Source organism: Microcaecilia unicolor, chromosome 1 (genome assembly GCF_901765095.1).
Source record: "Microcaecilia unicolor chromosome 1, aMicUni1.1, whole genome shotgun sequence".
In the NCBI taxonomy this organism is placed as follows: domain Eukaryota; kingdom Metazoa; phylum Chordata; class Amphibia; order Gymnophiona; family Siphonopidae; genus Microcaecilia; species Microcaecilia unicolor.
This window is the reverse complement of record NC_044031.1, coordinates 628,149,971-628,165,149: the sequence shown is the minus strand read 5'-3', so window position 1 is coordinate 628,165,149 and position 15,179 is coordinate 628,149,971. Positions and strand designations below refer to the sequence as shown.

The window sequence follows — 15,179 nt, the reverse complement described above, 5'->3', positions numbered from 1 at the left end:
TCCACTGCTGCAATTTTTCTCGAGTAGAGGGAGCCAGGTCTCCCCCAGGGCTCGCCATTGTTGTCAAACCGGCCTCCTGCAGAAACTTCCATACCTCCGCAAGCCTGCGGAAGCGAAGTTGCTTACCCTTAAACTCAAAGCTCAGCGCAAAGGGGAAAATCCACCTATAGGGGATCTTCTCCTTCCTCAGGATTTCTAGCGCAGGTCTCATCACACGCCTCTGCGCTAATGTAAATAGTGATAGGTCTTGGTACACATACACTCGCTCCTTCTTGTATTCCACAGATGGAGTTTGGCGCGCTTTTAGCCAAACCTTTTCCTTAAGCGCATAGGAGGAAAATTTTACAATTATGTCTCTGGGTTTATTGTCTTTAGGCTTACCAAGTGCCCTGTGAGCCCGATCAAACAAAATAATAGCAGACTCCATGGGTTCTCCCATAATTGTCTCACACAAGGATTTCACAATTGCAGGCACATCTTCCATGTTTCCATTTTCAGGAACTCCCCGAAATCTGAGGTTTTGTCGCCTTCCGCGATTTTCCAAATCATCAATTTTATATTGGAGTTCCTCTGTCTGATCCTTTAGCTGCACAAAACGGATCTCCGCTGCCTCCGATCTTTCAGCATTTTCGTCCATCCGTTCCTCCAGAGTTTCAACTCTACCCCCCATCTCGCGGAGGTCAATGCTGATGGCGTCCACGTGCTCAAGAATTTCTTGTTTAGACGCCGCGATCTCTGCCCTGATTTCCTTCAGGCATTTAGCCAATTCTTTAGACAGGGTCGCTTTCGGGGAAGCTCTCCGCACACCAGCACTCGACGCAGCCGACTCGGATCCTGATGAGTGATCCGGGGCCGGTGACACGTGTCTCGATCGATTCTTCGTCGACTGTCTCGTCGAGCTCCGCTCACCCTCACGCGTCTGGGACGCAGATATTTTGCTAATCTTGCTCCCTGAGTCGCTGCTAATCTCCAGGAGCCGTTCCAGGACAGAAACAAGACCAAGGTGCCGCTATTAAAGCAAATTAAGAGCAGGGAAGTACGGAGCTAAGGATTCAGGCGGCCATCTGACTCCATGATGTCACTTCCTCCTCTTTTTTTTTTTTTTAAATCATTTATAATTTTTCATTTTACAAGGGTCACTTGCAAAAAGTAATACAGAGATGACTGCACATTAATACAAGGTAAGAAGAAAACAATCCCAAATAGATATATGGATTATATACAATCTTTCTCTTTCTTAGACCACAAAGTGAAGAAAAATAGGGAGAGCGACAAGACAAGGAGATCAATCAAACAGCAAACAGAAAAAAGAAAACACGATATTAACCTGATTATCCCCAGACACTACTCATCCAATTCATTATTCCACATTGACCATCTGGTTGGCTTCTTCAAGACCAAATATGGTGTATAGTCAATTCATTTCATTGAGAACATACCCACTGTTCAGATTTTAGCTAGAAACAATACATCTGATTACATTCTCTCTCTTTCAAAAACCAGAAATTATCTAATAAATATACTTAAGTCCCTAATTCAAATCCCACTGATTAAAGCTATCCCAGTTTTCACAGGCTTCACTCCTTTCGACAATAATCCAGTCTTGATGTTATCATAGCATGCATAAATGAGACAAGGCTTGCCTTCTCAATGTAAGGAGACAGGCAATGCAGTTGTCGCAAGTGATAGATGTTGCTCTTGAAAGTTGCTTGGATTTGGGGGATCAGATAAGTGTTGGATTGAGCTGTATTCCAAGGTTCCTGACTTGTGATTTGAGGGGGAGTTCATATTTCCCAAAAGAGATTTTGATGTCAGGTATGTGCCGATTTGTGTCAGGGACCTATAGGAGCTCGGTTTTACCTGGGTTCATGCAAAGTTTGCTGTTTGTAGCCCATTCTTGATGTTAAACAGGTAGTCAGTTTATACAGGGCTATAAGTCAGGTTCAATGGGTATGAGCAGCTGCATGTCATCCGTATAGATGTAGAATTGAGAGTGTCCATTGACTGAATCAGCTTGACTAGTGACTTGAGGTAGATATTGAATAGAATAGATGACATCGATCCTTGTGGTACCCCACAGATCAGTGCCCATGGTGGCGATGAAGTGCTACCGAACACTATGGACTGCTGCCTGTCTGATAGATAGGATCTGAACCAGGGAAGTACTGTCCCACTGATACCTGTTTCTGCCAGTTGTGCTAGCATAATATCGTGGCCCACAGTATCAAAAGCTGCTGAGAAATCTAGCAGTAATAACACCAAGGCAAATCCCCTGTCTCAGTTTCTGTGAAGATCATCTAGTAGGGATATAAGGGCTGTTTCTGTTCCATAACCAGGTCTGAATCCAGATTAGCATGGATCTAGCCAGTTTCTCTCTTCTACCCAATCACTGAGTTGATCACAGTTTGTTCTATACGCTTTCCTAAAAATGGGATGCTGGATACTGGCCGGTAACTTTCAAGTTTGTCCAGGCCAAAGTTGTTCTTTAGCAGAGGACACACCACTGCTCTTTGTAATGCTGTTGGTAGCTGCCCATTAGAAAGAGAGGAGTTGGAATTCTGTCACTGTTTTTGTCTCTACCACCTCCCTCGGGAGGGCATTCCAGGATTCAACCACCCTGTCTGTGAAAAAGAATTTCCTGACATTACTCCTAAGTCTACCACCCTGCAACTTCAATTCATGTCCTCCAGTTTTACCATTCCCCCTTCTCTGGAAAAGATTTGTTTCTATATTAATACCTTTCAAGTATTTAAATGTTTGTATCATATCTCCCCTGTCCCTTCTTTCCTCTAGAGTATACATATTCAGGTCTTCCAGTCTCTTCTCATACGTCTCTTGAAGCAAACTCTATACCATTTTTGTTGCCTTCCTCTGAATCGCTTCTAATCTTTTTATATCTTTAGGAAGATAAGGCCTCCAAAAAACTGAAAATACTCCTCCAGGTGGGGCCTCACCAATGATTTGTACAGGGGATTCAACCACCTCCTTTCTTCTGCTGGCTACGCCTATCTCGATGCAGCCTAGTATCTTTCTGACTACGGCCACCACCTTGTCACAATGTTTTGTTACTTTAAGATCCTCAGACACATCACCCCAAGGTCCCTCTCTCTATCTGTGCATATCAGCCTCTCACCTCTTAGGACATACAGCTCCCTTGGATTTCTACTTCCCAAATGCATCACACTGCACTTCTTTGCATTAAATCTTAACTGCCAAACATTGGATCATTCTTCTAACTTTTGCAGATCCTTTTTCAAGTTTTTCACTCCCTCCAGGGAGCAATGACACACACAAATATACTAACAGGGCCGGTGCAATCCGGTAAGAGCAGTAAGCATGGCAGGGGGGTAGCCGACTGCTACAAGCCATGCTTACCGCCGCTGGGTGGCTCACAGTTCCAGCCCCAGCAGAAGGCAGCTCTTGGTCCTCAGCTTCCCAACAGCCTTCCTTTCCTTCCTGCCGCCCTGTGTTTAAATCTTTTATTTTACCTTGTGGCAGCGGCGGTGAAAGCAGAAGCTCGCCTCCAGCCTTCTCTTCCCTCTCAGTGTCCCACCTTCCTCTGATGTAATCTCCTGTTTCCATGAGGGCGGGACACTGAGAGGGAAGGGAAGGCTGGAGGCGAGTCTGCTGCTTTCACTGCTGCCGCCACTGCGAGATAAGATAAAATAAAAGATTTAAACACAGGGTGGCAGGAACGAAAATGAGGAAGAAGAGGGCGAGCAGGAGGGGCTGGGGCGAGTCACTGGACAAGGATGGGAGGGGAGAGCAGAGGAGAATCACTGGACATGGATGGAAGGGAAGGGCAGAGGAGAGAGGATTGTTGGACATGAACGGGGATGATAGGCGCAAAGGAGAATTGCTGGACATGGATGGAAGCGGAGGAGAGGGCAGGGGAGAGAGGAGAGTTGCTGGACATGGATGGCTGGAGGGGAGGACAGGAGAAATTCTGGACATGGATGGAGGAGAGAGCAGACAGGAAGGAGATGCATATGGATGGAGGGAGGGAATGGAGGAGAGAGGAAGTGAGATGAAAATGGATGGAGGGGAGGAGAGAGAGGAGAAATGCTTGACATGAATAGAGGGGGATAGGAAAAATGCTATACATGGATGGAGGAGAGAGAAGAGAGAGGAAGGAGATGCATGTGGATGGAGGGGAAGGAAGAAAGAAGGAGATGCATACTGACGGAGATGAGGGAAAGGGAAAAGAGGAGAAAAACTGCACGTGGATGGAGAAAATAGGCAAAAGCTGGATCCACTCTATACCTCCTCAAGTCCGTGGAGGACACAGCTTTTACCTATGGATATAGGACAAGAACTAAAGAAGAAAGGAGGAAAATAAAGAAATAAATGGAAAGGAAGCCCTGGAAACGGAGTTAAGAGAACAGATAGAGAGCAGCAGAATCAGAGACTGAGACCAACATGATCAGAAAAACAAAGTCACCAGACAACAAAGTTAGAAAAAAAATCATGTTATTTTCATTTTAGTATTTGGAATATATCCAATTTGAGAATTTACATCTGCTGTCTTATTTTGCAATGTATAGCAATGTGTTTCTTTCTGTTTTTCTGGTATTGTGCTGCATGCAGAATCTGTATGCTAATTTTGTATGTGTCATTTTGGGTATCCTGGAGCTGTAACAGCTTACAGAAATTATTTAAAATGGAAAAAAAACCCAATCCAAGTTATTTTTCTTCTCCTATACAGGTGTAATATTTTCTTCTCCTATACTGGTGTAATATTTTCAATGATGACTATATGCGCTGCGGCTGGTAAAAGGGGTGTGGCTACTGCAGGGGCAGAGCCGTAGTGATCCTGCCCCTGGATGGGTAGGGGGCGCCAAATAATAGGCTGCAGGAGGACGCCAGAAACCCTAGCACCGGCCCTGTACATTAAACAGAATCAGCCCCAGCACTGATCCTTGAGGCTCTCCACTACTCACCTTTCCTTCCTCTGAGTGAATTTCATTAGAAAATTTTTGACAAAAGAATACATTAGATTGATTGTGCAAGCCTTGATTTTACCTAACTAGATTACTGCAACATTATGTATACAGGATGTACAAAGGCCCTGTTTAAAAAAAACTGCTGAAAGCACAGAATGCTGCAGTAACACTGATTTACTCAAGTAGAAAATCTGATAGAGTGACCTCTTTGTTCAGCTTCATTGGCTGTCTATAGACCCCAGAGCATTGTTTTATACTGCATGATTTTCAAGATTCGATGAGGAATAGCTCCTGTCTATATGATTCGTTTACTTGATTTTTCATGTGTCTTTCGCAAACATTCTTTACAATCTTTGAACCAACTATGTTTTATCACACTGCTAAAGTTTGGAACATACTATCAGAGAATTTAGCAACAGAGTATAATTTTGTACTATTTAAGAAAATGATAGAAACTACTCTTTTCGTGAATATGTCGCTTCTAAATTGATGCAATTTGGATAATCAAAACCAAGGACGTCCATCTAAGAAATGACCTAATGCAAGCCATTTGGTTGTGGGAGGAGCCAGCATTTGTAGTGCACTGGTCCCCCTCACATGCCAGGACACCAACCGGGCACCCTTATGGGGCACTGCAATGGACTTCATAAACCCCCCCCCCCCCCCCAAAAAAAAAAAAACCCACTACCCTACAATAGCCCTTAAGGGTGAAGGGGGGCACCTAGATGTGGGTACAGTGGGTTTCTGATGGGTTTTGGAGGGCTCGCTGTTTCCTCCACAAACGTAACAGGTAGGGGGCTATGGGCCTGGGTCCGCCTGCCTGGTGCACTGCACCCACTAAAACTGTTCCAGGGACCTGCATACTGCTGTCATGGACCTGAGCATGACATCTGAGGCTGGCAATCAATATTTTGAAAGATATTTTTTGAGGGTGGGAGGGGGTTAGTGACCACTGGGGGAGTAAGGGGAGGTCCTTCCCTGATTCTCTCCGGCGGTCATCTGGTCATTTTGGGCACCTTTTTGTGCCTTGGTCGTAAGAAAAACACGAAGGGTAGACAGTGGGGTTCCACAGGGGTCTGTGCTGGGATCGCTGCTTTTTAACGTATTTATAAATGATCGAGCGATGAGAATAACTAGTGGTTTTCTAGGAGACCCCGGAGAGAGAAAAAACTAGGAGAAGGAATTGGCTGTAAGGAACAAGCCGGAGGTCATGAAACAGAGGCCAAGAGAGGAAGAGCAAGAGCTCAGTATGTGACTGCACTGAGAGTATTGAACTGATGAGACCTGGCTGAGGTGACCACTAACCCATATCCCTTGAGAAAGCAGCAGCAAAACAAGCACTCATTGGGACGCAGTGGGTCACAGATAAGTGTCACTCTATATACGTTACCAACTGCCAGTTACTCATTTTCACTATTTTATGAAAAATATTGAAAATGTCAAAAACATGATATTTAAAATGTTAAAAATATGAATAATTTCTAAGTTTAAAATTAGATTTGGAATGATGAGGTACGAGGGGGGTTTTTGCTAATGATTACAACAGTCACCAATTGGATCTTTGTTTGACCCGATGTGAAAGTACAGGGCAAATTGATCTGGGAACATCCGAGACCTATTCCTTCTATCCAACATCCTGGTGGTGAAATTTAGGGTCCACCTTTTTGTTGTATTTTTTTTGTATGTTAAGAGTGGACCTTTTTTTTATTTTTTTTTAGCCTTTTTGGATTAAGTGCACAAAATAAATCCATTTGGAGACATTACCCTGGCTGAAGATGACATGGAAGAGAGGTCTCCCTTCTTCCCAGGGGTTTCTTACCTCATATGGGTTGAAGTTAACGTCTCCAAACTGCCCCTTCTGGAGTCGATGAATCAGTTCCACCTGCTCATCTGTCAACTTAAGATCTGTACCTGTTTTTTTATCATGGACTGTTTGCCTATTTGGGGGTGGGGGGAGAGAAAAAAAAATGACTTGAAAGAGAATACAAAGAACAAGTAGGAAAAAGCATGCAAAGCACAGCTCATACAACTTTTTCCAACCCCTCTGCACACTTGTTAGCTTCTGTGTTTGTGACTGGAACAGAGACAAGTCCCTTAAGCATTATATTCCAATGAAGGTAAAATCATGTCTTACCCGATAATTTTCTTTCCTTTCGTTGGCTACACCATTCTGAACAAGTGGGTACTATCCCCTCCTACCAGCAGATGAAGATAGAGAAACCAGTATAACCTGCTGGTGTTCAGCAGAAAACTCCAGTATGCATCTGACAAAGCACCAAGTGGTTCTTTTGTAACGAACACCTATAACCTATCAATCACAGCAGCTGCAATGATCATCAAGTGAGCATACCACCACAGAGTGGCACTTAGTACTCTGAATATGCAAGAATTGCCCCTTTGGACTTTTTTTTTTTTTTTTAACTGGAAGGGAAAGAACAGAGTACCAAGTGAGCCTTGGGTCTTCGTCTTCTGAGGGTGGGCTTCCGAACAGTGCAGCAGACTAAAAGAAAAAAAACCCCAATGTATCGGGTAAAACAATTTCACCTTCCATGTTGTCAATTGCACCACTGTGAACAAGTAGGATGTACCCAGGCAGAACTACTGGGTGGGGTAGGACAAAGCTCCCCTAAGGGCAACTTTGCCCAAGTCTGAAAGCTCTTAAAAGTCATCTTTTTCAGTTGTTTAATAAGCAATAATTGAGTTGTACGATTAAATTGTATTGTAGCTCCCAGAAATACCCAGTATTGTATATCTTGTTGTAAATCGCATGAAACTCTTATGGGACTTTGCGGTGTATAAGAGTTTTTCTGTATTGTATCCAACAGGAAGTACTTAATCTCTAACGCGGTGCTGACAGCCAGACGCGATGGATGGCAAGCAGAGTGGTGGCTGTGAAAAAGACGCTCCCATCGCTCTGCAGATAATTTTTAACTGCAAGGGAGGTGTGAGAAGGGGCTACAGCTGGGAGCTGAAAAGGAGGGGGCAAGTTAGAGAAGGGGGTTGGACCTGGACCTAGGATTTGAAAAGGAGGGGGCAGGTTAGAGAAAGGGGCAGGGGCTGGAGGCAAGTGGGAGAAGAGGGCAGGAGCACGAACTGGAGCTTGGGATGAAACTGGGGGCTGAAAAGGGGGAGCTAGGTGAGAGGGGGGGGCCTTGGCAGGGCTAGGGCTGAAAGTGTGGGGGGGGGGGGGGCAGCAGGTGATTAATGGAGCTGGAGCTGGAGCCAGGAGTTGAAAAGGCGGACAGGTGGGAGAAAGGAGCTGGGGATGGGGAACAGTACTGATTTAGGGACTAGAAGAAGATAGCTGGGGATAACAAAAGGGAGCTGATGCTAGTGGATGGTACATATATGTATTGCCATACTGAGACAGACCAAAGGTCCATTAAGACCAGCATCCTGTTTCCAACAGTGGCCAATCCAGGTCACAAGTACCTGGCAAGATCACAAAACAAGGACAATACATTTTATGCTGCTTATCCTAGAAATAAGCAGTGGATTTTCCCCAAGTCCATTTTAATAATGATCTATGGACTTTTCCTTTAGGAAGCCATCAAAACCCTTTTTAAACCCCACTAAGCTAACAGCTTTCACTACATTCTCTAGCAACGAATTCCAGAGTTTAATTGCACGTTGAGTGAAGAAATATTTTCTCCGATCCGTTTTAAATTTACTACTTTGTAGCTTCATTGCGTGCCCCCTAGTCCTAGTATTCTTTTGGAAAAAGTAAACAAGCAATTCACGTCTACCCTTTATCATTTTCGTTTTCCTGGGTGGCGGTTTGTTGCTGGGCGTCATGCTGGACTTGGAGGCGCACCCAATCAGTGGCACTTCATTCATGACATCACTTTTATCTACTCCATTGGAAGTAGACCACCTCTGGCCGGAAGCCACGATTCCAGGCAGCCTCAGAACGTTGGAGGTGAGAATTATTATATAGGATGTAAGCCACATTGAGCCTACAAATAGATGGGAAAATGTGGGATACAAATGTAACAAATAAATTCTTTTAACGGCATCTTCTTCTTTTTCTTATAACAATAAATGTTTATTGAGAACACAAATTACAAAAGCAAAAATACAACTATACCAAACCAACCTTACAGAATGTATAAAAAAGCAAAAAGAATTATCAACATAACCCACTCCCCATTCCCCTTGATCCCCCTCCAAAGACCAGTAAACCCTCCCCCCCCCCCCCCCCACCCCCAAAGCTACTACTATCAAACACTCCTCCAGGTACACCATGTACTCTTCAGTGCACCTTTTCAAATTCCACTATATCTTTTTTAAGATGCGGTGACCAGAATTTAACACAATATTCGAGGTGCGGTTGCACCATGGAGCAATATAAAGGCATTTTTGTTTTCCATTCCTTCCTAATACTCAACATTCTATTTGCTTTCTTAGCTGCTGCCGCACACTGAGCAGAAGGTTTCAATATCATCAACAACGCCTAGATCCCTTTCCAGATCAGTGACTCCTAATGTGGAACCTTGAATTGCATAGCTATAATTTGGGTTCCTCTTTCCCACATGAATCACTCTGCACTTGCTCACATTAAACGTCATCTGCCATTTAGATGCCCAGTCTCGTAAGGTCCTCTTGAAATTTTTCACAATCCTCTCGCAATTTAACAACTTTGAATAACTTTGTGTTGTCAGCAAATTTATTTAACTCACTAGCTACTCTCATCTCTAGATCATTTATAAATATGTTAAAAAGCAGAAGTCCCAGCACAGACCCCTGTGGAACCCCACTGTCTACCCTTCTTCATTGAGAATACTGACCATTTAACCCTACTCTCTGTTTTCTATCCTTTAACCAGTTTTTAATTCACAATAGGACACTACCTTCTATCCCATGGCTCTCCAATATCCTCTGGAGTCTTTCATTAGGTAACAGAAGTAGTTTGATGCTGGGAGAAGATGCAAGAAGGGGCTAATGCTAAGGCAGGGAGAAAGGGGGGGGGGTAGGCTCGACTATCAGACTGGGGTTGGGAATTGGGGTGGGTGAAGGGATTTAATACATAAGCAAAGGGTGCTGGGGTCTAACAAGGGGCAGATGCAGAGGCTGGAAGAAGGAAGAGGAGGACAGATACTTTGCCTGGGATGGGGAGAAGCAAGGGTATATGCAAGGGAACATAAGCATTGCCATACTGGGACAGAACGAAGGTCCATCAAGCCCAGTATCTTGTTTCCAACAGTGACCAATCCAGGTCACAGGTACTTGGCAAGATCCCAGAACAGGAAAACAGATTTTATGCTGCTTATCCTAGAAATATGAAAACTGGATTTTCCCAAGTCCATCTTAATAATGGCTTATGAACTTTTCTTTTAGGAAATTATCTAAACCTTTTTTAAACCTTGCTAAGCTAACTGTTTTTACCACATTCTATGGCAACGAATTCCAGAGTTTAATTACACGTTGAGTGAAGAAATAGTTTCTCCAATTTGTTTTTAATTTACTACTTAGTAGCTTCATTGCCTCCCCCTAGTCCTAATATTTTTGGAAAGAGTAAACAAGCTGTTCATGTCCACCCATTCCATTCAACTCATTCTTTTATAGACCTCTATCATATCTCCTTTCAGCTGTCTCTTCTCCAAGCTGAAGAGCCCTAGCTGCTTTACCCTTTCCTCACAGGGAAGTCGTTCGAGCCCCTTATCAGTTTTGTCACCCTTCTCTATAGGTGGAGGGGCAGAGGGATGGGTACTAGAGTTAAGGTGGAGTAAAGATGGGATAAATAAATACTGGAGAAGGAGATAAGTGGATGGATGCTAGAGAAAGAGAAGGTAATATGGGAGAAGAGGTATAAGCAAAGGATAATGGGGAAAGGGGAAAAGAGAGGGTTGAGAAGAGTGAGGGACAAAGGAAGGGGACAGATATTTGAAGGAGGTAAGAAAGGGTGGAAATAGGGAAGGCAGAAGGGGAAATGGGAGCCTGAATAAGGGGATAAGATACAAAGGTATTGCAGTTGTACAGGGGATCACTGTTCTCTCTAAGCTGAATGGGAGTTCTCCAACTGCATTGCTGCAAGTGGAGGGCAGTGCTTCAATATTGGGACAGGAAGGTTCACTGGAGTCCTGCAAAGCTTGCTTGCTTCTCACTACTGAAAACGTAATATTGAAAAAGCGCCTCACACTGGCAGGACTATAGGTGGAGGACTCCTGCTCAGCTTAGAGGAAACCGTGGAGGGGATGAGAGACAGAGAAAGATAAGCTGGGGAGACAATGAATAGAGAGGGGGGGAAGGTGAGACTAGAAAGTGGGCAAAAGGAAATAGGAGATTGGGGGGCAAAATAAGACACAGAGGTGAGAATGGGAGAAGTAGGGAGCTAAGCGCAGGAACTAGAAAAACTAGTTAGCAGCTGAACAATAGCAGCTGAGGATTGGGAGGGAAGGGGAGAAGGAGGAATAAAATCTAGCTACAGGTAGGTACAAAGAAAAAAAAGCAGATGAGAGAAATAGAGAACAAAATGAAACAGAAGGCTCAGAGTCAGAGTTAGATATAGGAAAGAAGGGCAAAAGACAGACAGTGAAAAGTAGACAATGGAAATTAGACCCAGGAAAACAACAGGAAGATGTAGTAAAAAGAGACCAGGACCAACCCAAGTGAAAAATAAAATGTTCAGACAACAAAGGTTCAAAACATTTGATTTTGAATATTTAGGCGAAACGTCAGCTTTAAAAATATGGATATCTTCTATTTTGTTCTTACAGAAAAACATCTTCCTGGTTTGTTTGTTTTTTTTATTTCCCAGTGGAAACAAGCAAGGGGGCTCACGATACTAGACTGGCTTTTGAAGTTAAAACATTATTACAGAACTGGAGAAACGCACAAATAAACTGCTGGGACGATATGATCTTACAAATGAGGAATGCTCTCACCTTTGGCAGTTAGTTAAAGAAGTGTGGAGTTAGTCTGAGGGGGAGCGGGGACAATAGGAACTTTTTGGGTGCATTGCTTTTTTATACATTCTGTAAGGTTGGTTTGGTATAGTTGTATTTTTGCTTTTGTAATTTGTGTTCTCAATAAACACTTATTGTTATAAAAAAAAGAAAAAGAAGAAGATGCCGTTAAAAGAATTTATTTGTTACATTTGTATCCCACATTTTCCCACCTATTTGTAGGCTCAATGTGGCTTACATCCTATATAATAATTCTCACCTCCAACGTTCTGAGGCTGCCTGGAATCGTGGCTTCCGGCCAGAGGTGGTCTACTTCCAATGGAGTAGATAAAAGTGATGTCATGAATGAAGTGCCACTGACTGGGTGCGCCTCCAAGTCCAGCATGACGCCCAGCAACAAACCGCCACCCAGGAAAACTGCAACCCAGCCAGCCAGCAGCAAACAGCGACCCAGGCAGGGGGAGGAGTACTCCTCCCCCTGCATAGGAATCGCTGCACACTACCTGCGAACCTCCCAAACCACCCGCGCACACTAACCGCCCTCAATCAGAGAGGACGAAGAGGGAGGGTGGCAACACGGCAAGCGAGTGCCTGCGGCGAGTGTCGAATCTGCAGGAAGCGGGTGAGGGCTCAGGACGGGGGTCAGGGTCCACTGGCGACTCACAAGACGGAGGAGGCAAAGTGCAGCGGGTCCTACTCCAGTGCAGCCGTCACCCCCGTTCACTCAAAACAAAGGTAGCAAACCTATGCGATGCTGCAGCAAGTTCAATAGACAGGAGTGGAAGTGAGCAAAGCAAGTCTAGGTAAGCAATGAAGCACATTGGTTAATCTCTGTTTCCACTCCCATACGCAGCCGTCATTGGTATACACTGAAAAACAAGCAAAAACTTGCAGCTGCTTCACATTGTCATTTTTAAAATATTGTTCCATCGGAAACAAGTCTAAAGCTCTTTCAACTGGATACACAGTGCCTTAAAACTTGCAGGACAAAAGGAGGGGGGAGACAAACACACCCTGCAACTGGGAGGGAGGGGGGACCCTGGCACATACTCTCATTCTCTCACACACACTCGCACACAGTCTCACTCTCTCTGTGTCACACACAGACACACTCGCACATTCACTCTCTCTCACACAGTCACTCTCACACACACTCTCTCTCAAACATACACACTCCCAGGAAAACCTTGCTAGCGCCCGTTTCCTTTAAAACAGAAACGAGCCTTTTTTACTAGTAGTGCATAAGTATTGCCATACTGGGAAAGACCAAAGGTCCATCGAGCCCAGCATCCTGTTTCCAATAGTGGCCAATCCAGGTCACAAATACTCGGCAAGATCCCAAAAATGTACAAAACATTTTATACTACTTATCCCAGAAATAGTGGATTTTTCCCAAGTCCATTTAATAACGGTCTATAGTACCGGAGAGGCCTTTGCAGGCTCTGGTGTGAACAAATACAGGGTGATGTTGTGGTAAGATCAAGTTCATGTGGCACAGCCACATTAGGGAATCAGAGAACGGAAGAGTTGTGTTATGTCCATTACATGCTTTAGTTTGGTTGTGTTGCAGAGATTAGGCATTTAAGTTGGATCGGTAGGGTATGCCTTTTTAAACAGGTTGGTTTTTAGTGATTTCCGGAAGTTTAGGTGGTCGTCCGTCTTTTTCAGGGCTTTTGGTAATGTGTTCCACAGTTGTGTGCTTATGTAGGAAAAACTAGATGCTTAAGTTGTTTTGTTTTTGTTTTTTTTTGTTACATTTGTACCCCGCGCTTTCCCACTCATGGCAGGCTCAATGCGGCTTACATGGAGCAATGGAGGGTTAAGTGACTTGCCCAGAGTCACAAGGAGTTGCCTGTGCCTGAAGTGGGAATTGAACTCAGTTCCTCAGTTCCCCAGGACCAAAGTCCACCACCCTAACCACTAGACCACTCCTCCACTCCGATTTAAGTCCTTTGCAGCTTGGATAGTGCAGCTTTAGATAAGATCGTGTTGATTCGGATGTATTTCTAATTGGTAAGTCAATCAAGTCTGTCATGTAACTCGGGTCTTCTCTGTAGATGATTTTGTGAACCAGGGTGCAGATTTTGAAGGTGATGAGTTCTTTGATTGGGAGCCAGTGTAGTTTTTTGCGGGTTTTGCGTTTTCAAATAGCGTTTTACCAAATATAAGCCTAGCTGCCGTGTTTTGCGTGGTCTGAAGTTTTTTAAAGGTTTGTTCTTTACATCCCGCATAAATTCCATTGCAGTAATCTAAGTGGCTTAGTACCACTGATTGTATCAGTTTGCGAAATGTTTCCCTCAGGAAGAATTGCATCACGCATTTGAGTTTCCACATTGAGTGGAACATTTTCTTTGTTGTGGATGCCACTTGGCTCTCTAGTGTTAAGTTACGGTCCATTGTAACGCCGAGGATTTTCATGCTGTCTGAGATAGGAAGGGTTTGATCTGGTGTGTTGATACTTGTGCTGATGTCAGCAATGATGCACCTAAATGCAGGTGTGAACAGTTACATCAGGTGCATGGTAGCGTAACTGTTCACTGCTAATTATGGCAGTAAGTGACGTGTGTGTAAATGATAGAGTAGCACTTTAGCACATAAGCATGCAAGTGTGTATTATCATCTGGATTCTATATAGCGCGACTTACATTGTGCACGCAAATCCAGTCATTCTCAATTTGTGCGCAGAACTTAATTACTTAACACGCCAACTGGCGTCAATAACTGCCTCTTAATAAGCAATTACTGACACAAATTGGCATTAATTAGAATTTACATGCAGAACTGTAAGCGTATTCTATAAGGTGCTGTGTGTAAATTTTGTTGCATAGTTGAAAAGTGTATGTGGCCATGGGTGGGTCACATTTCTAAAACCTATGAACATTGATATAGAATACACCTGGTCCGTGCCTAATTTAAGAATTAGCATTTACACCAAGTTTTACTTAACTGCCCGCAACTAAATTTAGCCATGTGGACTGGTGCTCAGCATATTCTATATGGAGATTTAGGCTTATTCTATAAAGTGCGCCTAAATTGAGGCGTACTTTATAGAATACACTTAGGCAAATTTCATTTCGGTGCCAATTTTTTTAGGCATGACATACAGAATCTAGTCCTATATGCGTGTAAGTGCTTGTCTTCTATAACATACATGCACAAATGGTATCTAACTTTAGGCACCCTGTTATAGAATGAGGGGGTATATAATTTACATAAAATTGACTAAATGTAAATTTGTAAGGGCATTGGTGGAACTGGGCATGAAGCTTGTGTCCGACCAAACAAAAAGGCATTCTTCCACCTCTGGGAAGGGCAGGGAAGAGAAGATGAT

The 15,179-nt window shown here is 43.8% G+C and overlaps 1 protein-coding gene across 2 annotated transcripts in view; it reads right to left on the bottom strand.

Moving 5' to 3' along the window:
• Nucleotides 1–15,179, bottom strand: part of BOP1 (BOP1 ribosomal biogenesis factor) — a 250,013-nt gene that overhangs the window by 111,168 nt on the left and 123,666 nt on the right. For both annotated transcript variants that reach the window (XM_030220723.1, XM_030220731.1), the window contains exon 5: nucleotides 6,763–6,880. In XM_030220723.1, coding sequence (XP_030076583.1) covers nucleotides 6,763–6,880 — 118 coding nt within the window. The remainder of the gene's footprint in view (nucleotides 1–6,762; nucleotides 6,881–15,179) is intronic.